Source organism: Malaclemys terrapin, chromosome 2, assembly GCF_027887155.1.
Source record: "Malaclemys terrapin pileata isolate rMalTer1 chromosome 2, rMalTer1.hap1, whole genome shotgun sequence".
NCBI classification, from domain to species: Eukaryota; Metazoa; Chordata; order Testudines; family Emydidae; genus Malaclemys; species Malaclemys terrapin.
Window position 1 is genome coordinate 70,024,470 of NC_071506.1, and position 26,689 is coordinate 70,051,158.

At 39.2% G+C, this 26,689-nt stretch overlaps 1 protein-coding gene across 2 annotated transcripts in view; it reads left to right on the forward strand.

The window, feature by feature from the left end:
- ST18 (ST18 C2H2C-type zinc finger transcription factor) overlaps positions 1-26,689 on the forward strand; it is an 85,324-nt gene that overhangs the window by 21,320 nt on the left and 37,315 nt on the right. Inside the window, exons 4-9 of one of the 2 annotated variants that reach the window (XM_054017121.1) lie at positions 11,900-12,096; positions 15,981-16,775; positions 19,249-19,383; positions 21,075-21,165; positions 22,654-22,758; positions 24,230-24,435. In XM_054017121.1, coding sequence (XP_053873096.1) covers positions 11,900-12,096; positions 15,981-16,775; positions 19,249-19,383; positions 21,075-21,165; positions 22,654-22,758; positions 24,230-24,435 — 1,529 coding nt within the window. Of the gene's footprint in view, positions 1-11,899; positions 12,097-15,980; positions 16,776-19,248; positions 19,384-21,074; positions 21,166-22,653; positions 22,759-24,220; positions 24,436-26,689 lie in introns of both variants that reach the window. The other variant, XM_054017120.1, reaches the window with a different exon arrangement.

Below are 26,689 nucleotides of genomic sequence, written 5' to 3' on the forward strand. Positions count from 1 at the left end.
GCTATAGCACCTTGATCACTTAGGTAGTAGTGTTAAACAGAAGACTGCAAGCTTAGTGGGAATCAGTCTGCTATGGTGGGGTGGCAGGCTCCTTCTGACACATGCCTATTCTGTGTTCTGCAGTGCTTGGAACCTAAAAATTAACGGCACACACAGGGAAAAGAAACAGACGGTGTGTATTTTGTGAATGAGATACCACACAAATGGACCAGGCAGTGCGGCACACCTGGTGGCTGAGGGAGCACTCTCACCCCACTCATTCCATTCTCATGGTTGTACCATGGTCCTCCTAGATTCTGCTCCTCACACTGTCTTCAATTGCTCTTCTGTTCTTCCTGATTCATCCACCCAACCTGAACATGATGTTCGTTTGTTTCTCCAGTACTTTCATGGGACCTGATTCTCTAGAATAAATCAGGAGTAACTCTATCAAAGTGAATCGAATTATGTATTGGCATGGGAGAACAGAATCAGGACTCTGGTCTTTTCAGCTGTTTCTTCTAATCCACCAAGGGTTTCTTCTAACCCTTTTGTCAACCTTCACCAATCTGTATTGTACCCCCGAACAACTCCACTCTAATGCTGGCACTATGTGAAGCTTTGCCACACTACCATCCTTCAGTGATGTTCCCTCCGATTTTTCAGTTACTCCTTGATCCCCTTCCCTGCTCCTCGGCTTTAGTAGCCCTTTCTTCTTTGATGTCCATGGATTAATTTCAGTGATTAGTCAAAAAAAGTAAGAGAAGAAAATAATCCATAACAACATATTGCTAAATCAAGGGGGTAAATTAAATGTATCAAATGATATGGTACCAGAAAGAACAGTGACTTAGGAAAATGAAGTTTTTGAAAGTAAGTGGTGGGAAAGAATTAGTGCTAAAGGTCCAGAGAAATTCAGCAGGTCAAATTCAGCATTAGTATAATGGCTGTGTAAGTAATAAAATGATGTAACTTGGTCAAACAGGTGTTAGTAAAAAAAAATTATCTTCTGATTTAGTATGCTGGGATTTTTCAGACCTAGCATAAGTGGGTGTCCCATTTATGCCAGGTCTGCATCTGATGGCAGGAGTTCAGATGATGATGAGACACTAGTTAAAGTTTCCTGATACAATTTCCCTCATTCCATACTTTCCATCCTGTCAATTGGTAAGTTACATTCAATAACATTCAAACCTATTGAAAGTCAAATCAGTGCAACTTTCTATATATTAGTTGAGCACTTACACCCATCCCATTTATGGTCCATCATTTAAGTCACTGCTCGGTATGGCTCAAAGACTCCCCTGAGAGCTACCCCCACCTACTTCAGCCTGATTTTGGCTCAATGACCAAGTAATGGCAAATGTATCTAATAATCACTCTTATCTGGTCAGTGATTTACTAAGACATTCATACCACACCCATCACTATGGTGTCCAAAGAGGAAGGAGAGAGGCAAATGGGAGAGCAGAAATACCACCAGTCTGATATCTCTGTTATGCAGATAATATTTATCTATTTATTTTGTATAAATCGGGATAGAGTTTGATCTCAGTTACGCCTGTATAAAGGAGGAGTAATTCCACTGATTTGCAGTCCCAGGCTGCCCCAAGTGCAAAATGTCCTCCAAATGGGACTTGTCTACCAAGCCTTTCAAAAGAATATATCGGTTCCCCAATTCTGACAAAAGACGCCTGACTTTCCTTGATATGGTTTATTGATTTAAATTCTTTTCAAATATGTACTTAAGAAACCTGATGGAAGGTCTGTCTCGTTCATGAAAAACAAAATGGTGAGCTCCCCCTGTGTCCGTGTTCCATTCAGTATAGGGTAGAGGAAGGAACCATCAAAGAATCATACTTTCCAGCTCCAACTTGAGTTACAGCAGCTTACAAGCTGCTCCTACTTATGTCACTGGAACACAGTCTCTAAAGGACCTTCAGCCACTGGAGAATCTCTGTAGCAAAGCAGACCTCCATCATGCCTTTTCCTTGCTTTCTCCGTCCCTCTCCTAATGTGATCCTCGTGTTGGGAGTGGGAGGAACTGGCTCTGCCAGCTTTACACTGTGAGGGAGTTAGCCTTCACTGGAGGGATTCTTTGCTGACCAGATCCTCTTTGCTGAATCAAGAATCTGGCCCTGTATCTCTAATAGGAATAAGGATCTGAATGTTTATAGACTGGTTTCTGAGTTACTAAGGCCTTATCTGCATTACAGAATGTTGTGATATTTGAACACAATTGTGAACAATTGATTTAGATAGCATGATGCTGACCACAACTTAGCAGCCAGGGCAAATTGTGTTCAGTATCTTGTCAGCCAATCACAAATCAATGGAACTAACCCATTTTCTCAGAAGTAATATCCCACATTGGATTCCCTGCTAGCTGAACAGATTATTTTAACACTTGCATAAAGTCACAACTCATCCATGACTGAACATCAGGCGGTTCTTGTTATCGCACAAAAATAGTACTCTAGAGTGAAAAACAGTATTCAAGTGTCCTTCTTTGTGCCTAAATGAGTCTTAATTGAGTTAATGATCCAATTGTTTATCTTTATGTTTCAGTTTTCTTGAATGTGCTTTCCCACTGCAAGAAGACCTCAGAATATTATCCAACATGTGATTGACTAGAATTGTTTGTAAAATAATGTAATTTTTACTGGGCACACACTATCTCCATATACCATTGCCCTAGTTAGAAATAACTTCTATATCTGAATGTTATTCTCAGTATTTTTATTGCTGTAAAATAAATGTATACAAATGCTCAATTTTGCAAAAATCTCTCCACACAGCAACTAGAACCAGCTTTCTCCTTCAGTTAAGTTAGCCCATTCATACTTTTATTTCCTCACAAATATTTAACTAACTTGTGCCCATTCACGTTACTTGAGATTTTGCCTTTAATTTCAAAGGGAGCATGATTATCACCATGATGATCACCATGATGATAAACATAGTGGGTGAAAGCTTCACATCTGTTTCATCTCCTTTAGCCTAGTCAGTGTCTAATATGAGCCCTATGTCTGGCCAAGGAAAGATTCTCCAAGTACAAGCACTGTGGTAGACAGCTGTAAGGCTGTCTTCTGAGGATCCCCTTGCAAGCCCTGGCATAGTGGATGTGTTGTGGCAGGGTTGTAGGAGGGACTTGCATCCTCCTTCCTTGTGTTTTGTTTTGAGGCATCAGGATACAAGGCTACAAGGATTGTGGGCAGCTCGGCAGCACACAGGCAGCGGGGGCCAGGTTGTGTAACCTATAAAGGTCCCCAGATCTGTCGTTACACAGGGGACACGGAACAACCCTGGATTGGGAGGGTACAAAGGCACCTTAGCTTCCTCTTCTCTTGGGCTGTGCTGCACCTCTTAGGGTATGTCTACTCTAGATCTAGAAGTGTAAATTCCAGCTCTAAAACACATACCCACACTAGGTCTGATTGAGCTAGCACATGAAAAATAGGAGAAGTGTAGCTGTGGTGGCAGGAGAGGTTAGCTGCCCTGAATACCTACCCATGGTCTCGGACAAATCATACCCAGTCTACTAGCCCATCCCATCCCATCCCATCCCATCCCCTTGATTGGGTGCCTCTTTCTATCTCCCAAGGAAGTAAACCCGGTAGGGACTCAGGCTTCACAGTTCAGACTGGGCAATGCATGCTGCCCCACAAAATTAGTATTCTCTGCCAGAAATTGTATCACCTTTTCCCCCTTAAAATAACAGTAATGTCTGCTAAATAAATATGAACGTCTATGGAGGAGCCATGTCAATTATAGTCAGAGAAATATACAGTGGCCCACTTTCTATGATGTATCTTTGAGTATAGTAAGGAAAGCCGAGTGTTTTCACATTCAGTAAATAACTGCATGGAATTAGAAATGCCACACAAATCCCTGAATTTTGACCTTCAGTGGAGACTTGAGTGTTCCAATTCACTCCTGTGAAGACACCAACTTATATCTTGTATCTATGAAGAAACATCATAGTAATATCATCGCTCTGTCTCTCTTCCTCTTGATAGCAGCCCAGGCAGGGCACTCTAGTTCTATGGAGCTACAAAATGTACAAATGCTCCTTGAGTCTTTGTGATTCTTTAAGTCACATAGTCGGGCCTATCATCTTAACACTATTTAAACTGGTCTCCAACTATTGGTGTTCCAGCAAATGCTGTTCTATTAATAGTATTATTTCTCTTTGTCCGTTGTATTAGTCTGGCTAGCTGCTCTCTGAGTTTTTGCCTTCCATCATTGGCATCCCTTGCATTGTTTGCATTTACCTTCAACATCTTTGGTTGATTTCACCAATAAAATCAATCTCTAGCCCAGAGCCAGTGTCCATTCAACTGCCATGTGATCAGTCTCATCATGTGTCCCTAAGAGAGAGCCCTCTCCTTTTGTGCACTAGGTGTTACCAATTGGTCCCACCCATCACCATCCTTGAAATATGATTTATGTCATTCTCAAGAATGTACATTTGCTGTCTGTTGCACTCACACATCTACAACCTAAAACTTTGCTTATAGCTCTCACAGTCACTCTGTTAAGACAGCCAATCAAATTCCATCCACATCCGTTTCCTAGGTAACCAACAAACAGCCATAGAAGGAGACTGCAAATTATTGACAGGCTGAGGAAGGAATCCTTCATCATTTCTGCTTTTTTCAGTACTTTTGCACTGTTAAAAACAGAATAAAATAAAAACCTTAAAACTCATTGTAGAAAAACAAAATATACATAATAGATGGCAGTGACTGAGTGCTTTACTGCCACTGATTCCATTGTGAGAGGAGGATCTGTGTAACTTAGCTGAGACAATGGTAAAAGGAAAGTAGCATTTGACTGTCACTGTGTATTCCAGGGTATCTGCATGATACAAATGTATAACAAAGGTTTCCAATTTTCTGTTGCTATCAGGTAAAATATTGACTGTAACTTTGATTAGGATTTAAAGCTGCAGCCTACAACTGAATTAAAGTTAATATTAGAGGATGAGGAGGCTGACCCGCCCTTTAACTACCAAGCATTAATTGGGTCTGGCATGGGGTTAAATCACCTCAGATCCTGGAGCCAAGGAATGAGGGCTGACTCCCTTCGCTGAAGCTGCGTCACTCTGTTCACGCTTCAGTCTGATGCTGGATCCCACCACCCAGTGAGGAGGAATGAGGGAGCAGGTGAAGGGGAACTCAGTCATTGAAGAATTAAGACACTCTCTTGCCCCACAAGCTTATAGATTCCACCAGTCCTGTGCTGAGGTTTACCCCAGGAGCTGGTCCCTTGAAGCCTCTTGCTTGGGATACCAACTGGAAGTGTGACAGTGTTCTCTTCCTCTTTTATTTGTTTGTTAAACAATATGCACTCTCTTATTCACCCATGGCAGTCTGCAGGAGACTGTGAGGAAACTGGAAAAAGTTAACCGGATATCTACCAGTCTTGCCAAGAAAGAAAAATTCCTAGACTCACAGCAAGGTGGGAAATCCTCCACTGACAATCATGCCACCTATGGGGAAGGGCAGGCAGGGCCGTTTCCAGCAACAAGAATGGCTGCTGTGTGCCCTGGAATGCTTAATGGGGAGAGGGGAGTTCACTGCAGCCATTCGGCTTTCTCACTGTCTTGAAATTGGCCACTAGGTGGTTAGGGAAGGTGTAGCACTGTTCCACTCTCCCTAGCCCCACCATTCACCCGGGCACAATCTGGGAAGAAAGAAAGGAAAGGGAAGACCCTAAGCACTTGGGATAAAATTGTCAAAAATGCCTGTGTCCTATAAGCATGAAAACTTTACTTGAGGCTCTTCTTTTCACACAAGCAATTGTCTTGTACTTTAACTTCGTGGCTTGTATTATGATATCTGATACAGGATTGTTTTTAGTAGCTGACTCATTTGCTTAAAAAATCTGCTCATTATAGGCAGTACTAAAATGATTTATTATTCATAACATTTAAGAACAGTTAAATTAGGGGAAAGCACGTATTGGCTTTGGGCTCATAACAAAAAAAAAATCTTCTCCCATTTTATGAGCCTCAGATTACCAAATAACCTTGACAGCTGAATCAGTGTTCCATGACAACAAGCAGACCATTGATAAATAGCAACAAAACTATTAGATGTTGAATTTATGAGATGAGTAATAGAGAAGCTAAATTATAGGTTTACTGTTTGACAAACTACAGCCTGACAGATCTCTGCTAACGTGTATGTGTGAAAGAGACAGAGACAGAGAGACAAACTTTTTAAGACAGTGCTGAAATGGGTACTTCATGAATGCTGATATCTAAGCTGATTATAGATAGATAGATAGATAGATAGATAGATAGATAGACACAAATATCTACATGCTAGCCTGAGTCTCAAATTCCTATGGTGCCCGTTATCAAACATCTACAGTTAGAGACAAATGGACAACGTGTCTGTGTGTGCATATGTATACGTACATACTATCACAAATTTAAAAAAGCAAATCTTTGAAAGGAGGCACAAATTATCAAAAGAAATATACTTTGATAAGGAAATTTGTAGTAAGATCAATAGTCAGCAACTACAATGAACTGAAAATTAAAATCAAGAGTATGAAACAACTACATGTAGTAAAGTTAGGGTGTTTTGTTTTGGTTTTCCTTAAAGACAATATAAGATTGAGAGTAAGAGGAAGAATAGGTTCTTGGTGAATTATTTGAACTGGCTGTGGACGTCTGGTTGATTTTATTCAAGATTCAGAAGTAGCAACTTACAAGGACACTAACAGCAAAGGCAGGAGGATTTTTCTACTGGAAAAATGTTAATTAATTAAAAATGTTAGTCACTTTCCTGGCCTGTGAAGAATAAGCTGAGCTTCCTAAAAAAGAGTCAATCACTGCAATCTTTGGCACCTATATTCTCAGAGAAAGGTGTCAGGAATAAGCCTATATAAATTTGGTTCTGATAAAATATTTTTATTTTAATCAGAGAAGAGGAAACTCTAGAAACTCTATTGGAGAGCTGATTGAGCCTGGCGGCACTGGTTAGACAAAGGAATATGATGTGGGCAAACTAATGCATCACACTGCTTCATAAAGGAAAAGCCCTCTGGCTCTAAGATGTGCTTACAGCACATTTGAGAAGAGTCAGATCTGTGGGCGTCCTGGGCTAAGATCTGGATTTACAGCAATGTGATTGAGAGCAGAATTTGGCCTCAAAATTTGAATTAAACAGAACTTCAAGTTATCATACATTTGCTTCCGAAAGTGGTTCCGCGTTGATCCATCATACACAGGGGAGTGTGGAGTTACGTGAAGAATGTAAATCAGAGCTGCATCTCCCCTGATGCCAGTTGATTTTAGTTATAATCACCTGGGATTTTCCTGCTGTTTGTTCCCAGAGTGAAACTCCAGAAGGCAGGAGACCCTGTCTCTGGTATTCTTTCTTGCCTGTTGTCTGCCAAAGTCTGAGTTTGACTACCTTCTAGGATATTGTGATACACAAATGTGTTTCGTGGCATTTTTGCTGAAATCACAGTGGTGAACTTGTAATATGTAACTAGGGAAATACATTGTCCCAATTTGCTTAAATGAATTCAGCAGATTTTAACAATAGAATGACAATCTTACTTTCCTTCTTTCCCCCACTTAAGCTGTGGACCATTTAGTTAAGGCTCTTTGGAGGATACAGTTTAGTCAAACACAAGTTATTGGGCTCATTACAGAAGTAACTGGGTGAAATTCTATCACCTGTGTCACACAAGAGGTCAGACTAGATGATGTAATGGGCACTTCTAGCCTAAAATTTTCTTAATTTAGCTTGTATGGGAATTAGCTTTATCAATGGAAATGAGGACAGTATTAATTCCTAAATCCTCATAATATCCATTGGAGGTAAATTTGGAGTTTGACAAATGAATGAAAAAGTTTTAAAAAGTAAACTTTGATAGTTTTGACTTATAAAGCATTGTTATGGTTCTTTCTACTTCTTTTTCGTAATTCCAGCCTTTTTGCAACACCATGACTATTATGAGTGATACAATATTACAGAACTTCAGCAACAAAGACTAATAAACTCTTCCACACAGTTTTTTTCAGGGTACATTATGCACTTCAATCCACACTGCGTATCTCTGGTGTGGGTGGGCGGACGTGTCTGTGTCTGTGTGTGTCTATCTGTGTCAGTGTCTGTGGGGCACCATTTCCAAAAGGGACACTTATTGTGCTGTGATATATGTGGTATGCACTATTGTCAAAAAGAGAAATACCACAAAATTCATAATACATTTAACTACTGCAAGTGGTTAACATCCAGGTTTTAATGGCACTCACAGTAAGTTTAGTATTCAGTAGATCAAGAGCAACCACTTTGTTTAAGATGCACACTGGTAGCATTCTAACATCTCCTAAAATTGCAGATCTTCATATTTCCATATCCTTCATGTTTACAGTGGTGGGTTGCCAAAAAGGTTCTTGGACAGAAATGGATTTTTTTTTTAACAAAAAGCTTAAAGTTTAGTCACATGCTACCATCCAAAACAATCAGAACTTGAGCCAATTTAGCACACATAAGATATCTTGGAAGGATTAATTTATGCTGTTGCGCCTTGTAATATGTGTAACCAATAGGGAGCTGTTTGGAGACATGGATTTTTGCAAATCTTGCAGCTAAATCAGAGAGCCAAATACGAAATCCAGTACCCAAGGGCAGTGTGTAGATTTATGATGCTCCCTAGGGTCTAGAAACCAATGAGTGGATTACATTGATCCATAAATGTAGTTTTTTCATCTGTGACAGATATAATATGAATGCTATTAGTCATATTACATAGCTGTATTCTCCTGTCTGAGAGAACAATGACGACAATGAAAAATTACTTATACAAAAAGTGAGAAAAGGGTTGCAGAATATTGTGTTGTGAGGCACATCTTTTAGTGAAGTGTCACATTTTGACTTCTTAGCTATGATGTGTCACCTAAATCAGTGGTGGGCAACCTGCGGCCAGGGGCCACACGCGGCCCGTCAGGGTAATTCACTGGCGGGCCGCAAGACAGAGTTTACATTGACCGTCCGCAGGCATGGCTGCCTGCAGCTCCCAGTTGCCGCGGGTCGCCGTTCCTGGCCAATGGGAGCTGCAGGAAGCTGCGCAGGCTGCAGGTTGCCCACCACTGACCTAGATTGCCATGCCACTCAGATGCTAGCCTGGTGGGAGCTATATTGAATACATAGATATACTAGATAGCTGACAGACCTATAGATATTCAGGTCTTGTTGCAACTGAAAGATATGTTTAGATCTTCTGCTAACCTTCCACTCCAAAAGCTTGCACAAATGTGAAATAGCCACCGCAAAATGTTACATTACTCAACCTGCTGTGGAAGGTATAGCATATTTCACACACATTTTTGTTTTGCGGACCTATAAATAGGTATATGTAAAAGTTATAATCAAGTTACAGGGCTACATTCTCAGCTAGTAAATGGCACAGCACCCATAAAGTCTAAGGATCTGGCCTATGATATGTAGGAAAAATATTTATTTACTTACTTATTTATTTGTAGTATTTTATAGGAACCAAATATTGTATATATTGTAGTTCCTGGTCATGCACATTAGCTGAGCTGTTCAACCAAAGTTTGTTTTCATATTCCCTTGAGATAATGTTGTAGTAATCAGCATTCCATGCACATCATGTTATGTCTGTAGAAATATGACTTGGAAACCTATTGAAATTTGCTCAGTTACAATGAGGCATAGGGCAGCCACAAAAAAACCCTTAAATAGACAAGATATATGGACATAGATAAAGCAGTGAATTGACACATTGTACGGTCCATGACACTGATGCAATCCCATTGGCATTGGTGGGAGTGCGTTAGTGTAATGGAGAGGGGAATATGGCACACCATGTGTACCAGAAGTATATATCTGATTTCAGCTCTTGTGGACAGATCCCAATGTGTACAGATCTATACAAATCAATAGCAAAAACGTAGTGTAACCTCCCCTAAATGAAAAGGCCTGGATTCACATAAGGACTGAGGGTGTTGTGACACTAAGTGTCATGGCACCTAGCTTTCAGGAGCCTAGAAAGTCACAGGAGCACTCTGTGATTCACAAAACCTGAGTTAGGTACCTAGGCCCCTCCACACACACACATATACTCACACAGAAGGGACACCCAAGTCTGATCTGCAGAAAGGCACCTATCTCTATTTGCGATCCACTACCTTTGGAGTTAGGCACCTGTGCTGTTTTCACTACAACAATGAAGAGGAGGACCCGCCTTCTACCATTTAGCCCAGTGTTACAATACAAGTCAGAGAGCAAGGGGTCGGGATTCTGGATCTCCCACATCCTGGGTGTGTACTGTAACCACCGGCTTATTGAGTCGTTCTCATGCTTGTGCTGTCTCTCTTGCTTGTTGTCTCTCTTTGGCTCAAATAGCTTTTTAATTATTTATCCACAATGAAACAGCTTCAACAGAAGAGACTATGGCTATGTCTACACTATGAGCTAGGGGTGTGATTTCCCTGCATACAAGTACTTGCACTAGCTCTGGCTGAACTAGCAGGAGTATACATCACAGTGTAGCTGCGGTAGCCTGAGTAGCAGCAGCAGGGAGGTACAGCTTAGCCATGCCGAGTATGCACCCACCCGTTTCAGGCAGGTTTGTAGTCGGCATGTCTAAGCCATGCCTCCTTTGCCTCTTCCAGTGCTATTGTGGCTACGCTGCTATTTATTCGTGTGCTGGCTCAATGAAAGCTAGTATGAGTAGGTGTACACAAGCAGCACAATCAACACACCCTAGCTTGTAGACATAGCCTGAGGGCACTTCATAGCAGAATATCCCATAGCCTAGTGGCTAGGGCACTCACCTGAGCGGTTTAGAGCCTAGTTCAAATCCCTTTTCCCCTTCTGAAAGAGGGGGGACTTGAACTGGAGGCCTTCCACATCTTTGGTCAATATACAAACCATTGCACTAAAGTGATGAGGTGGAAGCAGCTGTTGTTGCGTTGTGTGAACTTGCTTGAGGGGGCAGATCCAGTAAGCATGCTGTGAGGGAGCCTACTGGATCAGGTCCTATACATGGCATAGGTGGCCAAACACCTACCTTCTCCTGGCTGGTGAAATACTCTGAGGCTTAGGTGGGAGATAAGTGTCTGAATGGAGACTCAGGGGAAGAAATATAGGATCCCTAGGGATCTTTTACTGTAAAAGGGAGTTTAGATGCCTACAGGGTTCAGTAAGAGTACTATGAATTGCAGTAGAGCTTAAAACTGGGATTTAGGTGCCTAAGTCTGGAGTTTAGGCACCTAAGTACATTTGTGAATCTAGGCCATGGTAATTTATATATACTTATACTTATACTTTAAATCACACCAAAAAAATGCCCTTAAATATGTAAGTCTTCACACTGAAAAAATGCATTCATCTTAAAATGGACTCTCACCCACCCATCAAAGACAAACAAACAAACCAAAAAAAAAAAAAAAAAAAAACCGACGAGCAGCAATGCAAAAGAAGCAAGCACATATCCACACCCATGTAAGTAGAAGGGTTATAAAGTTACAGTATGCTGCAGTGTAACTGGTGGTATACTTTTCACATTAGCTGTTTCTCAGGATTAGCAAATCAATATCAATCTTTTCTCATCCCTTTCTGGGTGTATTTCATCTAGTGCAGGACAGAGCTTAAATTAACATATGTTTACTTGGGATTAAGGATATTTTTATAACCAGACTTTGGTAGCAGTGAAAGAGAACCGGTGCAATGGATTTGTCTGTGCCCTGCTCTCTAGATCCAAGAGCTAAAACTAAACATCCTCTAAACACAGCTGGCTGGAAGTGCAAGTGTATTAGCATTTTACCAGCCTCATTTTTTCTACTTGAAATTAAAATATAGGACAGTGCTGTTTGTTCAATAATGTCCAATTTCTTTTCATTATTGCTGTTTTTAAATCAATGCAGTGCCTACAAATGCTCCATGGCTAAGAAGAGAAAAGCTGAAGAACAGATTTCAGGAGTTCCAGTCAATAAAAGGAAGTCCCTGTTAATGAAACCCCGTCACTACAGTCCCACTGTGGAATGCAGAGAAGAAAATGAGGACAGAACAGAGTTGCAGGAAGATGTCAACGTCCTCGAAACAAATGACACGTCTGCTACAGGTAGCAATGAAGAATGGCTCCAAATTAATGTAAACTCCCTGCCCTCAAAGAAAAGAGGCCTGTCAAACTGAATGCTTTCAAAAAGAATGTAGAATGATTTGGGCTCAGAGTAGATTTGAGATAATACATTGCAATCTGGATATAAATATGGTAATTCAAAAACGAGGACCTTGTACAACATCTCCTTCTATGGTCGTTAATGCTGTGTAGGTCACAGAGACCTGCCATCACTGCAGGTCAGATAAGGAATGGTGTCTGCTTCTTAATATAGGCTGTCAAAGAATGAGGCTAAACATGTAGTGAAAAACTAACTACTTAGAAAAACAAATTTGTAAAGAGAGGATTTTCACTTTAATATATTCAGCATGAGGGTGGGGGCAATCACCTGCTTAACAAAATGTTGACTTTAACATTTACCAAAGCAATTTTATTCATGTGACTATTATCTGTGTTCTATTTAACCTGATCATTAGACTCTGCACTGTATTTATAATACCCAACCCAAACATGCTCAACAATTTATAGAAAGTTCTACCATGCAGGTGCTACAAAATGTGACTGCTGAGGGAAGAATATGAGATATATTTATAATACACATATATATTTAAATATATATATATATAAATTATGTATGTATGTTTTCTGCCTTCACCATTCAACTATATATTCAAAATTAATGGAATACTTTTCAAAATAAATTGGCAGTTATTTTTTTCTTTGAGGAGCCTTGCATAAGTTGTTAGCCCAACACTTAAGAAAGTGGTCTCAGATTTCAGTGGAATCAATACTGCATTTGTTAAAAAGAAAATAGTTGTCAATAGGTTATAAAGGTCAATATCTAGGGAAAATGGGCAGATAATCTGAAATCTGAAATCATACATAATATGAAAAAGTAATGGTGCCTCTATTTAAGAGGAAGCTGTCCTCAAGCCCCAGAATTGGGGATCCAGATTCTGATGCAGATTCCCAAATTTTAGGGGGGTTTGGATCTAGAGTTATACCCACATCTACTTAGAATAGAATAATCTTCGTTTTTGAAAACCAATACCCTGTACATTTCTGGTACGTATAGCTGTTACAAAACTGGAATGTATACTTATATGTCTATATTGAAAGCCAAATTTATTATCCAGGTAAGAGAACTATGGGTGAAATTCTGGCCCTAATGAAGTCAATGGGAATTTTGCTATTGACTTCATTGGGGTCAGGATTTTATTTTTGGTCAATCTTCTATCAGGGGTCTCTTTTGGAATGCAGATTTGTGGGTACATCTTGCAAGTTCCTGTGGAGGGCTGAAGGGGGGGGGTTACTTTTAAAATATATCTTAAACTAGTAGGGAATTGTGCACTGACTGTCCCATTCTGATGCAATCAGTGAGCCAAACTTACTACCGACCAAGCAAGCACAACTCTGCTGTTTCGTGGCTGTTCTGACCTCCTACAAGTATTTCCATCTCATAATACCAGCAGTCTCACAAAAAGCTTTAACTGACTTTTTCTGTGCTGATTCAGATTGTACCCTGTACCTCCATAACTTCAGTGTTTTAATCCTCATAAATGTGCACACTTTCTCCTGTGTCTATCTTCTGTACAACTCCAGGAAAATTCTGAGAGCAGGACAGCATGGTATAGAGTTAGAGTGTTTTAAAATAACGTTTTTGTATCTTGATACAGTGTTGCCAACTCCCATGATTTTATTGTGAATCTCACAATATTTGGTTTTTGTCTGAAAGCCCCAACTCCAGGAGTGATGCAATTTCAAGAAATATCAGCATTAGTTAATTTCTTAAAGTAAGTTTCCAGCCCTTGTGGTTACAGAAAAAAACTTCAACATGTGAACCACAAAGGCTCAAAAAACAGAAGGCAATTAAAAAAACCCAAATCCACATTTTTAAAATCTCATAATTTTTAAACCAATCTCATGATTTTTGGGGGGCCTGAGTCATTATTTTTTAATCTTGTTGTTGGTAATATGGTTAGTACAATCTTTTACCCAGTAAATTAATGAAAGGCATGTATCAAGCATACTTGTTCATAAAAAAAATTAGAGCCATTTGTATCAAAATGGCCTGGTGATGGGAGTATGTGTAATTCCAAGCAGAGCAGAGAGATAAGCTATTAAATCATAGACACTTATTTGTCAGAGGTTCATTACAGAACCACAAGGAATCACAATCATCATTACTAGATGCCATGTTTTGAAAATATAGCAAACTTTTTCATTCAGATGACTTCAAAGTCTATAGTAAGAGATGAGCTGGTTTAAAAGTTGCACCGAGCTTTGCAGACATTTAAAAAAAATACCCAAAACACACAACTATCTGCACATAGTGCATGAGGCCACCTCTCCCAATATGAGTCCAATTTTCTGAAGAAGAATAAGAATTAATAAATATTTTCTTTTAACATATAACAAACAGTTGAACCAAACAATTATGTAAACTGGAAATGACCCAAAATGCTAACAGGTTGGCAGCAGCAAAGTGAAATGCATTGTGGTGCACATGTGCATTTTTGTCCCTCTTTTCCCCTCCACAATAATCTGCACTTAATAGGAATATTTTAAACTATGTAGCTAAGCAACAGAGGTAATTGTTGCTTTCTAGAGCTTTTGTTAGGCACTCTAACACAGCCCAAATATGCATAATTAGGTATAATGTCTATAAATCATTATTGTACACATGTGGGTAGTTAAGTGGATTGAGAGAATAGTTCAATGAATTGGACATATTCACTGAAAATGCTTTTTATTTGTTTTCTGTCGTTCATAATACTTTAAAATTATCATAACCCTTTACACTTTCTCTTAATAGCTCGCTGTGTTATTGAGAGAAACTTCATTTGCATTTTAGACTATGTTTAATTTATTATTTAAACCTGGAGTTCCTCTGATTCAGGAGAGGATGGGTCCATCTTATCAAATATTATATGCTTATTTATCCATCCTTCTTTCTAGGAAGTAAAATGTTAAATTTTTCAGTTAATGTTGAATAGATCCCAACAAAAGAATGCACCCTATAATCAACATTATTGAAGGGGCTAGTGTTGTGACTAAATTCTTCCCTTCGTCCAAAAATGCTTTTAGTTACTATGGCAATATTTACTTGATCCTGGCAAACCAGTGTTGATTTTAGAGAGATAATTACCAGAAAGAAAGATGATGGAGATGTATTTTTGAGTGTCCTTGTTAGAGCAAATGTTTTTATAAAAAATTAAATGAGATACAAAAGGCATATTGTCTTCCAACTTTGACACCCTTACCTACACGCAGCCTTTACTACCTGCTGGCTGCTGCTTTTCGTCCAAAGAAAGATGTTTATTAACACAGGGTGTATTTCAATGGTGTCTTTAGCAGTCCTTTAAGAGTCTATTCATAAGAACCATTTCTGTTTGCTTGTGCATGACCTGATGTATCATTTAGTGTGGCAACTGTAATGGTGACCAAGAGCTTGCCCTTTGTAAACCATAGAGTCTTTTCAGTCAAGGTCTTTCATGCAATCTGAAGTGATTTGAAAAGTAATTGGGGACCCATTCTGAGAAATATTTGGGCATGTTAGACATGGAGGAGAGTGAAAATAGATCAAAGGAATGTTATATATTCAACAAAGAAAAATGCAAAAACATTCTATTTTCAAAGGGCTCTGCAGCCACACTACACAGATTTAATCTTAGAAGGGTTTGTGATGGTTATATACCAGCAGTAATTTCAGATATTGTCTTGGTAAAAGGGGGTGTTATTTCTTAAGGATTTTCAGAGTATCCTTGAGTAAATAAACAGCGATTGTTAAATAAGTCTCTTCCCATTTAAGATTGAAACCAGGTTAGATCACGATTAAGATTCTCTATAGAAAGCATTCATTTTTCCCTTGCTTTTTTTCCTTATAGAAGAAAATACTACAAAATCACCTGATGAAACCTCTCATTCAGCTGGGCAAGAAACCTCCAGTCAAACGAAGGACAACTACACCCGCTACCAGGACCTCGTGGTCAAATCTTTAATGAACATGGGAAAACTAGCAAAAGATGCACCAGTTCAAATGGTGACTGAGAACCTAAATGACAGTGGCATCCAGTCCTTAAAGACAGAAAGTGATGATGTTGATGAATGTTACACAATTAACTCATCGGAAGGAAAAGAAAAGATTTGTGTTTCCGACCCACAATACTGTTCATCTGAAGACAATGAAAGTAGCTCTGAAATTTTGGACAATGAATGGGACAGTTCCTCAAACTTCTCAGAAGACACTAGCATAAAGCCCCATGTAACTCAGAGATATATTGCAGGATGTAACCGGCAAGACATTCTGGAAGTTCCAGAAATTAAGACTGAAGAAGCAGAATTTCGCCCCTGTGAAACAGTTTGTGACTCAGAAACAGAGCTAAGAGAATTGCAGGAATCTCATGTTGATCCTTTTGACAAGAGAATTCAGAATCCATTCCCTGAAAGCGAGGAAGACGATGAGTGCCTATCAGAAACTACAGACATGTCAGTTGACCTGGACAAAACAAAAGGGAATTTGAGTTTGCTAGAACAAGCGATAGCTCTGCAGGCAGAGCAAGGTCATGTGTTTCACAGCACCTACAAAGAATTGGACAGGTTTCTTTTGGAGCATTTAGCTGGGGAAAGGAGACAAACCAAAGTTATTGACATTGGTGGGAGACAAATCTATAATAACAAACGTAAGAAATATTTTTGATTACTCATATTGGCTCAAACATTTATTCTACAGCTGGTAAACAATTTTGAACGGGATGTTACGTCAAAAGTAAAGATTCTGTAACAAGCCATATTCTTCAGCCTCATTCACCACCAGAAAAATTGCCATCTAAATTCCAAAATTGTTATTGTTTCTGATGATTTGTGGTAATCTAGGAAAGAGAGAACACATTTCCATTTTCAGATACCATGTCAGGCTTGTAATGCCGGAGATTAAAAAGATCTTGTATTGATTGGCAAACTGGGCACATTTGATATGGAATTCATGGATTGAGAATAACTATGGAACATCAAAAGATTTCACTTTACACTCACTTTAATCTTTCCCAGGAATTCTCTTTTATAAACACAAAGTAAAGCAGTAGTCACCCTATAAAAGTTGCCATTTTTGCCTTTGATAAAAAAATATGATTCCTTTGATATATGCAGTATTCCCTAGAGTACGTCTCAATATTTACTGCAAATGCTGAAGTAAGTTACTTACCGGTTATCTAAGGCATTTAGAATCTAAGATAACTGGCAATTTTTTTAAGGGTTACCACTGTATAATCCCTCTTGTACCACTTAACTAGAGTATGCATTTACCTGCTTCTTCTGTGGAAAGTCACATACAGCTTACCGATGAAAATGCCCTTAGCACTGTACATACATGCTAGTCAGCCTCCTTCCTAAGTTTCATATACTTATCCTTGCCCTCATTTGCTCAGATAACCATAATCAATTCAGACCAGATTCTGATCCTTTTACTCATGTGGAATACTCACCCTTACTCCAGGAATAGTCACATTGGACTCAAGGGGATACTTGCAGAGTAGCGTACTGCACAATGTGGGTAAGAATGGCAAAATCTGGTCCTTCCTGATTATTCTCAAGCAAGCACTTAGTTTGCAGTTTGGTTCAGAGATAACCTTCATAGAAAAAGTATCTTGAGCTTCTCTCACTCTACTTCCCCATGTGCTCCATATGCTCTGACAGCTTTTTGTTACAGTACTGTACTAGGTCTGGAATTTTTTCATTTACAAAATCCAACTATGGCCAGTATTTCTTATACCAATTGTGTTGGGAATTCCACATCCTTCTCAGCTTTTTCTTTCTTTTTTTTTTTTTCCTTTTTTCTTTGTGGTGCTTATGCCAGTTAAATATACTTGTTACCTTATACTGATCCTACTCTTTCCACTTAATTTTTTACACTACGTGCACTTAGATTTCAGATTAATGGAAGATTAAAATAAATGATTTTTTTTGTTTTAGGTCCACTTGTTGTCCTCTGTTAGTGCTGTAAACAATTTCCTACAGTGACTTCTTACTTCTGATTTGCTGTGACTCTAACAGGCACTGTGGTTCCCTGTTGATGTTCATTCTGTTTTCTTTCCTCCATACTTTTCTTATCTAAAGGCTTGCCAGAAAGTTTAACCCCACAGCTGCTTCTGGTTCTACATCGTAGCCTAGCAAAATAGCCTACTAGGTGGCTTTAACCTGTCTTTGACTACAGCTGTTTATCTCCCCTCAACTCCATGTTGTTGGCAGTCAATCACAGATTGATCTGAAACCATCCTCAGCAATTTATACATCCACTGCGGTCTGTCTCCTCTCACAAGAGAATTTCTGGATCAGAATTACTTCCCTTCTCATCCTTTTCGATTCTGCGTTCAAAATCAAAATAAACACTTTCTAATCGGCACTTCCTGCACACTGCTAGTACCTTGAAATTGGAAGTTGAAAAATGCACTAAGGAGCCCAGCCTCTGCCTCATTGTACGTTGGTAGTTATAAGGGTGGGCTGAGACAGTGCCCTGTGAAAGGGTATCAGTTATTCCATGTTTGCACTCTCATTGTGGGCTGATCTGCAGAGCAGTGCTGCCATGTGTACCAGAGGGAGCTGCCTGCCTAGCCTCTCAGATGTAAAGTGACATGTATTCAGTTTCTTAACAAAGGACCAACAACCTAGAGATCTGGGATATTTAAGGAACTGCTCCTGGTTGCAATGCTTTTTGTTTGTTTGTTTCATCCCTCAGCTTTTATTTGGTGATCCCAGTTTCCCAGAACCTGGCATTAACAGTATAAAAGATTGTTTCTGTTTCAATATTTATTCCTTTTTAGATCTTTCTGTTGGTTGCTGTTGCCAGATTTCTGGCTTAATGGATGTGGCTTGTGTCCTGCTTGAGGCTCTGAATGGAATAAGTGACATCACAATCCCTAAGCCGCGTATGTTTAGCACACAATGGCATAGTGGGAGGTGAAAGTCATTGTTTAAAAGAGACAATGTGAGAATCAAAAGAGATGCTTAGATTGTGTAGTTACTCTAAGTCCAAGTTAAAGCCTTGGGAGGAAATTGCATCTGAAATATAGAAAAGTTATTTCACACTTCTAAGACCACTCAGCTGAGTGCAGGCAGGAAACCATAACCGGACAAAATCCTTATTTGATTTCTCTACAGATTCACCCAGGCCTGAAAAAAGAGAAACCAAATGTCCCATCCCAGGATGTGATGGCACAGGGCATGTGACTGGGCTGTACCCGCATCACCGCAGTCTCTCAGGCTGTCCGCATAAAGTCAGAGTGCCACTAGAAAGTGAGTATCATCCTACAGTACAGAGAGCAACTGAACCAGGCCTAAGTCTCTAAGTCATGTGAGTTCATACTGGACACTCAATGTAAACACTCAGGGCTGGATTGTAGCTAGCTCTGTGCAGATGCACAAGGCAGGAGATGGTTCGATGAGCTTGCCACTCTGGTGCTCCTGTGCAGAGTAGAGTTGCAATCCCAGTCCTTACACTTGTGATGTTCAAGGCCTGGTTAAAACTAGCACCTGTAGTGGCACGAACCTCCCTGAAGGGGCTGGAGAGGAACAACAAGGTCATACCCACACACCTACACACACACTGGCCATTATAGCTGGGCTGGCACATAGCCCTGTCTGAGTGTGCTGTTTTCCCATGTCAAATAACTGGAGGCTCAGATGTGTGCATTCAGCTATGTGACGGGTATGCCCCTCTTCCACTGAGACCAAGCGGGTCACCTCCACCAGCCAAGGAGAGGGAATCCGGCAGTTGCTTCGTAGCATGCCTCTCTCCTATGACTGTATTACGCTAACCTATGTGTGGCCAGCCCAGCCTGAATTCCCCATTCATTTCTTGCTGTGCCAGTCTGATTACATTGGTTTGTGCTGGGTATGTCGTCTTCTGACATGATGCAGTGAAATGATATATAATAAGCCAAAATGGAATGTGAAACTATTACTTTGAACAACTTAGTCAGTCTGACTGGTTTTCTTTTTTTTTTTTTTGGTAGTGGCATTCGTAACAACAAATTAAAGGGATACTTGCACTTTACCAGTGTCCTCTTCTTAATTGTAGCTTTCGTTTTTTAAATCTGTATTTATGGAAACATCTCTTGAGCTAACCAGGCTGCTGCAGTTGGAAGGCCTCAACAACATTAACTTTTTTTAAAAAGCAAGTCTTTGTTAATTATCACACTTCCAATCAGCTCAGTACTGTTCTGCTGGGTGCAAAATGATTATCTGTAATCAAAATTTGCTTACTAACAGAACAACCCAGTTGATTAACAATCAGACAATCTTTTGAGGCAGTGTACACCTAAAAGGATAGCGTAGAGCTGACAGCATGAAGGGAGATGTAGAAAGCTATAGAATTATGTTTTACTTCACATTTGATAAATACAGATCCAAAACAGCTACTCTGGTTGGGGAGCTGAGAAATGTTCCTATTCACTACTGATGCAATTGTCACTACAATGGCTTCCAATGGCACAAATGCTGTCAGAGATCCCTGAATGTGCAAATTACAGCTTGGGGATAGGGTCCACTGGTATAAGGTGGATTTACATACATACCGAGCAGAAGAGAGTAAGGGATGCAAACTAAAGTGGGTGGAGCTAGAGCCAAAAGGAGTGTGTCCAGGACAGATGGATTTTGCACTCATGTATCATCTTCTTACTCCAGCATAAGGAGTGAAAAGTGCTGACGTCATTTAAAGCTTGCCCGCCCACTGATTTAAACCAGGCAGGGGCCATCGGATGACACAACATGAGACTATAGCATAGGCCTCTCAGCACCATCTTTTCTGAATTTGTAAGTTTCATTTGAGCTAGAGGGTACAAAATCAGAAGACAAGCTTTTGTGCATCACACTTGAGAATTTTTTATGGTGCTAGAAGAAAATGCTCCTTAGAGAGAGAGAGAGAGAGAGAGAGAGAGAGATTACTATATGTATGTTGCTACCCTTTACTCTTTCTTTGTGTTTAGTTCTTGCCATGCATGAAAATGTTTTAAAGTGCCCCACTCCAGGATGTACTGGAAGAGGACATGTCAACAGCAATCGCAACACACACAGAAGGTAATCCAGATCAGTTAGCATCCATTCAAATTAATATATAGCTAGGAGGAAATTGCCACATATATTTGGAATTCAGGAATATGAACAATATAATGTACTGCAAACACTGATTGACCGATAGCTAATATTATTTATAATCAAGCAATTAATCTACACAATTGTGTTAAATATTAAATTTCAGAATAGTATCAAAAATATTATCTCCAGTACCAGGTATGACAGAATCCATGATTCCTAATTCAGAGATGAGATTTAAAACTACAGTAATGAAACAAAATATATGTGAAACTTAATCATGTAAATGAAATATTATTAAATAAATAGATGTGCACCCCAACCAAAATCAGAGCCCCATTGTCCTACATGCTGTATGCATACATAGTGCATGCTTGTTATTTTTACTGTTATATTGCAGTTGCCTGGAGAAGCCAAAATCATGGATCAGGGCCTGATTGTGCTAGTCATGGTATATAAGAGTAAAACGAAGACAGTTTATGACAAGATGCGACAGGTGGATAAACAAACAATAAGGGGATGGAGTCGGGGACAGGAAATGGAAATGTTTCTAGTCATTTTCTTGTTTGAAAACGCCGGTCACATTTACAGCCCCTTTGAGACCAACTATATTATAAATCAGTACCGCTAATTATAAATGGATAGGAATTGAGGCAAACTGGAAATCAGCAGCAAAGAGACAACATAACTTGAGACAGGATATGTACCTATTTCACAATCATACGCCAGATTTTTAAAAAAAATTTTCTGCCAAAGTCCGCCTTCCTATCAATCTGTAATAGTGTTTATTCAATAGTTCACCTGACATTGAGGGCAAAATAGACCTTTTTTAAAAAAAATTAAATAGAGATTTGCCTGGCCCAGAACCTCTGATCTGAACAGCCTAAAACTTTTAGCCTGGTTCAACTTCCAAACATTTCACCCAAGAAGCATACAAATTTCACATCTGACCCATCTCTGCATAATGGGATGGACCCCAAATCTGGATCCAAACAGCCAAATTTGGATCTGAAATAGCAGCTGCTACTTCTACTGTGTGTGGGGGGGGAGGGGGTGATAGGTGGAGTTGGGCCTATTGGACCCTGGTAGTCACAGATTCTTTGACATGCTTCAAACACACTCAGTGCAGGCTTGTTTAGCACCAATGAGGAGGCCACCCAATGCAGCTGCTCCACCCATGGCCTTCCTACATGCAGTGACACTCTGAGATAACAGTGGCATGAAAGGTCTGCATGAGCCTCGAGAACCCCATTGAATTTCACCCTCCAGCGTTCTTTGCTTTTTGGCTTAAATTGGTGTGTATTTTTTTTTCTGTGCATTGTTAAACAGCTGCCACATTTCATCTCAGCGGTGGCTACAACTCAGTGGTAGGAGAAGCCATCTGTAATTTATGAAATCCTCTAAGGTCCTTTAGGACTGAAAGATAAGTTCATATTCTGGTAACTCAAATCATGCCACTCTTTTTTTAAACAGTCTTTCTGGCTGTCCAATTGCTGCAGCTGAAAAATTGGCAATGTCCCAGGAAAAAAATCAGCATGATTCTCCTAAAACTGGACAGTGCCACGCTCAGGTTCACAGGTAGGAGTCTCACATGACATGTCTCACACAGGTATTTCTGTCCAAATGCTGTGCTTTATTTTGTAAGGGATTTCGTTCCTTACAGCTTTTAACTCTGAGCTACTGAGGGAGCCTAGTTCATTGTAGCAGGCTGACCCTATACAAAAATGTGGGTAGCAAAACTGATTATGACTTGTGATAACCAAAGGACACTCAGCGAGTCCCTGTGTGTTCAACTAACATTAAATGACTACATGCATGTCCTTGAAAGATGAGTAATAAAATCTAAAAAATATTATTTCAACACAAAACCATTATTTCAGTGGTGGTTCTGGAGTGCCTTCCTAGTGTTAACCAGCCTCCTATTTTGATTAGATTGGAGTTACTTGTTAAGAAGCTTTCCCAAATTGTCCCTCTGCTGCAATGCTTTGGCTCCTGAGGATTGGTTAAAGATCTTGTTGCTTCGTGAGCTCATCCCAGTTTTTGCAGCATGGGATTCCATGCTGATTTATATTGAGATCCTTTGCAAAGGAAACCCTTGGCAATCACAGCAGCATCTAACTATTGTAAGTGTAGTAGTATTTAAGTGGGCTAAGCACTCTCATTGCTCTATTTCTCTTCTATAACAGATTTCTGATTGACCCATCCAGTTACTTTACTGTAATGCAGTTATTCAGTTTAATTTATGTTTTATACTACAGTAGCAAAAATGTGCTTTAAAAAATCCTAACCAAAAAAATCTCTCATTGAGCTTGTATTTGGTCTGAGAGTCCTATTGATCCTGTAGACTTGCATAATTTGCACATCATTGGCATCAGCACCATCATGGCCTATTATATTCAGGCCTATTTGGGGGCACTTTAATTTGTGGATTATTGACATGATTGGCTATAATGGCTCCTTCTGAGCCATTACAGAATATTGTGTCAATGTGTCTGCCAACTGCACGTGCCTTAACTCTACGTATGAAAAGTCCTTAGGAAATTATTGAAGACAAGTAGTTACTGCACAGTAGATAAATGGAATAACACATTGTTAATTATTCTTTCCTCACAAATAGCAGAAGCAATTACTTTGGACCATGCTCTATCATATTTATTTGCCAAGAAGGCCCACCTCTAGAATGATGGTAGTTATCCACAGCTCTACAAGCCCCTGCTGACTCATGTGCAAAAGACCAAGCATGATCTCGTCCTTTTTTAAAGAAAGGAAACACCATCCTACAGTAGTGAATCTATAAGCAGAACTGTAATTCTGTTTGTAAGTTACAGGATTGCTAGACCACTAGATCAGCCACAAAATACATTTTTGTAACTGACGTCTACACCCTAAAATAGGCTTCTATAAAGGCAATGCTTATGATCTTCACTTATATCCATTTTGGCAGGTGCCATCCCACTATATCCTGTCTTTCAATGCAAAGTACTGAAAAAGATGTTCTTATTGTTTGTCCTTTCTGTTTTTCTCACTCTCCCTCTGGCAGTCTCTGCAGGACAAACTTAGCAAAGCAGCTCGAGCTATCTCAGTACAATTACCGAACTGCACAGCCAGCCACCTCTCCCAGAGCCACACTGACAAAAGAGCAAGAGAAGTTTGGGAAAGTACCATTTGACTATGCCAGCTTTGATGCACAAGTCTTTGGCAAACGCACAATGGCACCAGCAGTGCAAGGCCAAAAAACCCCACCGTTCCTTGAATGTAAGCTTGAAACTCCCATCATTCTTGAAAGAAAAATATTATTTATCTGAGAGTTTTCTTGTTTCAGGAAATAATGCACACTAGCAAATGTCTTTAACCCGTTGTGATCAGTATACCTGAAAATCTGCTGGAGTGACTACAACATCTTATTTGTTAATTATGCTTTTAAAAGCAATTCCATGGTAAAAAAGAAAATACTTGACTTGTCGCTTTCCTGTTGGGCCAGATTGTGATACCCATATTCATGTGGTACTATTCCACCATGAGTAGTTCCATTTAAGTTAGAGATCAGATCGTGAACTGGCATAAATTGGCATAGCTCCATTGACATCCATAAAGCTATGCCAGTTTGCAGCAGCTGAGGATGTGTCCAAAGGGACTATTTGTGCAATATGCTACTACTCAGTGTGAGTAAGGTATCACAATTTAGTACACTGTTATGAGTAATTACATGTATAGATCCTCTTCATTGTAGGATCTGCTCAGATAACTGCAATAAGTTTTTGCTCTGTTGCGTCAACCCTTAATAACATCACTATTGTTACAGCTATTTTAATGTGTGCACAAAATCTTGGCAAAAGATGCCATTGCTGTGAGGGCAATGGTAGAATCCTAAGGGGGTTTCTTTTGTGTGAGAGCTGGGTTCAGAGGAATGTGGATCCAAAACAATGGCCATGAAAGTATTTCTTAATTTTTGTTTTGTTTGCTATCATTCAAATATAACCAAAGAAAGTGAAGATGGAAAAAAATAACCTAATGTTACACAGCTCACATAATCCAAAAAAAACAAAGGAGAGGCATAGTTAAGGTAAACAGAAAAGCAGCAATTAAAAAATAATAATAAAGAAGACCCTGTTTTTAGCTCTCAAATTATTAATAGCTTATATGTATATATTTAGGTATGGCACAATTTGATTTTTATTTTTTATGTTGATATTTTTAGACAATATTGATATTTTTTTAAAAAACATTTTTTCAATTTTTATTGATACACATTTTCACAGTGGCAGGAAATTATGTGGGAGTCGGACAATAGGGGAGGTCAGACAAAAATTGTTTAGTGACAGTAGATGTTGAGATTCAAAAAGTTCAATCTTTACAACTGTTCAAACACGAACTGTCAATACCACATGCCAAAATATACAAAGTAAATATCCTTAAACCAAATTCTAATAAGTTCTCAAGGAGCATTTTTCTTACTTTGCCTATCTGTAAATTTCAATTATTATCAATGGAAATATTTTTTCATCATTTTGTGTCTGTACGATGTTTACTGACATTGACTGATAAAAATCTAATCCTGCCAAGCCTATTTATATTGGAGTATCTGAAGGCCACATTTACAAATGTAGAAACCTAAGTTGGGCCTGTAAAATAGGCATGCTCAAACACAAACAGATTTGTGTGTTACTGGGTACTTGCATGAGCAATTTCTAATTTTGTGCACAGAAGTGGACATGCTCCTTTAGTTATTTGTTTGCACAAGTACAAGTCTATTTAACAGTTGCATTTGAAGTGCTTATATTTGAAATGTTTGCATATATATACAAATAAATTCATTATACAATTTCAAAAGAACATCATATAATTAATTGAATTTTCTAACATCATGCTTGCGAAGATTGCACAATACACAACTGCTACTACAATGCAAAAACAAAAGTGTAAGAGTGCATGAATATAGTAGACATGGGAATGCATGAAGGGTTGGAATAATAAAGCAATTGTGTAGAGTTTTGTTCAGCAGCCTAAGCAAATAAGAATCTATAAATTCATTATTAGTACTCTTTGGATTTTGCACACGCTCATTTAATAACATGGGGGTTTTTTTGGTGGTATCTTTGAAGTGGATCATGGAAGAAGCACCTTAAATCAAACTCTAGTTTAAGTAGGTTCGGTGACTCAGATCAGTTGAACTAACTGATAAAAAGCATAGACTTATAGTATGATTTTCCAGACACTCGGCTTTACAGTAATTTGCACTGGTATAAGGGAGAGCAGAATTGGGCTGTCAGTCTCAGTTCTCACTAGATGGATCCAATATTTAGAAACATTCAAGCACGGAGCTCAATTGTATTCAGTATACAAAAGAAATATTGTTTTGGGGATGATATGACTTTTGGGTCTGACCTATACTTTTAATCAAAGCATCCCAAAATTTTAGGGAAGTTTGGATCTTGACCTAAACTTTTAATGTAGCCCTCAAATGTATAATGGGCGAAAAAACTAAATCCAAAGGGAATTTAATCTTGGG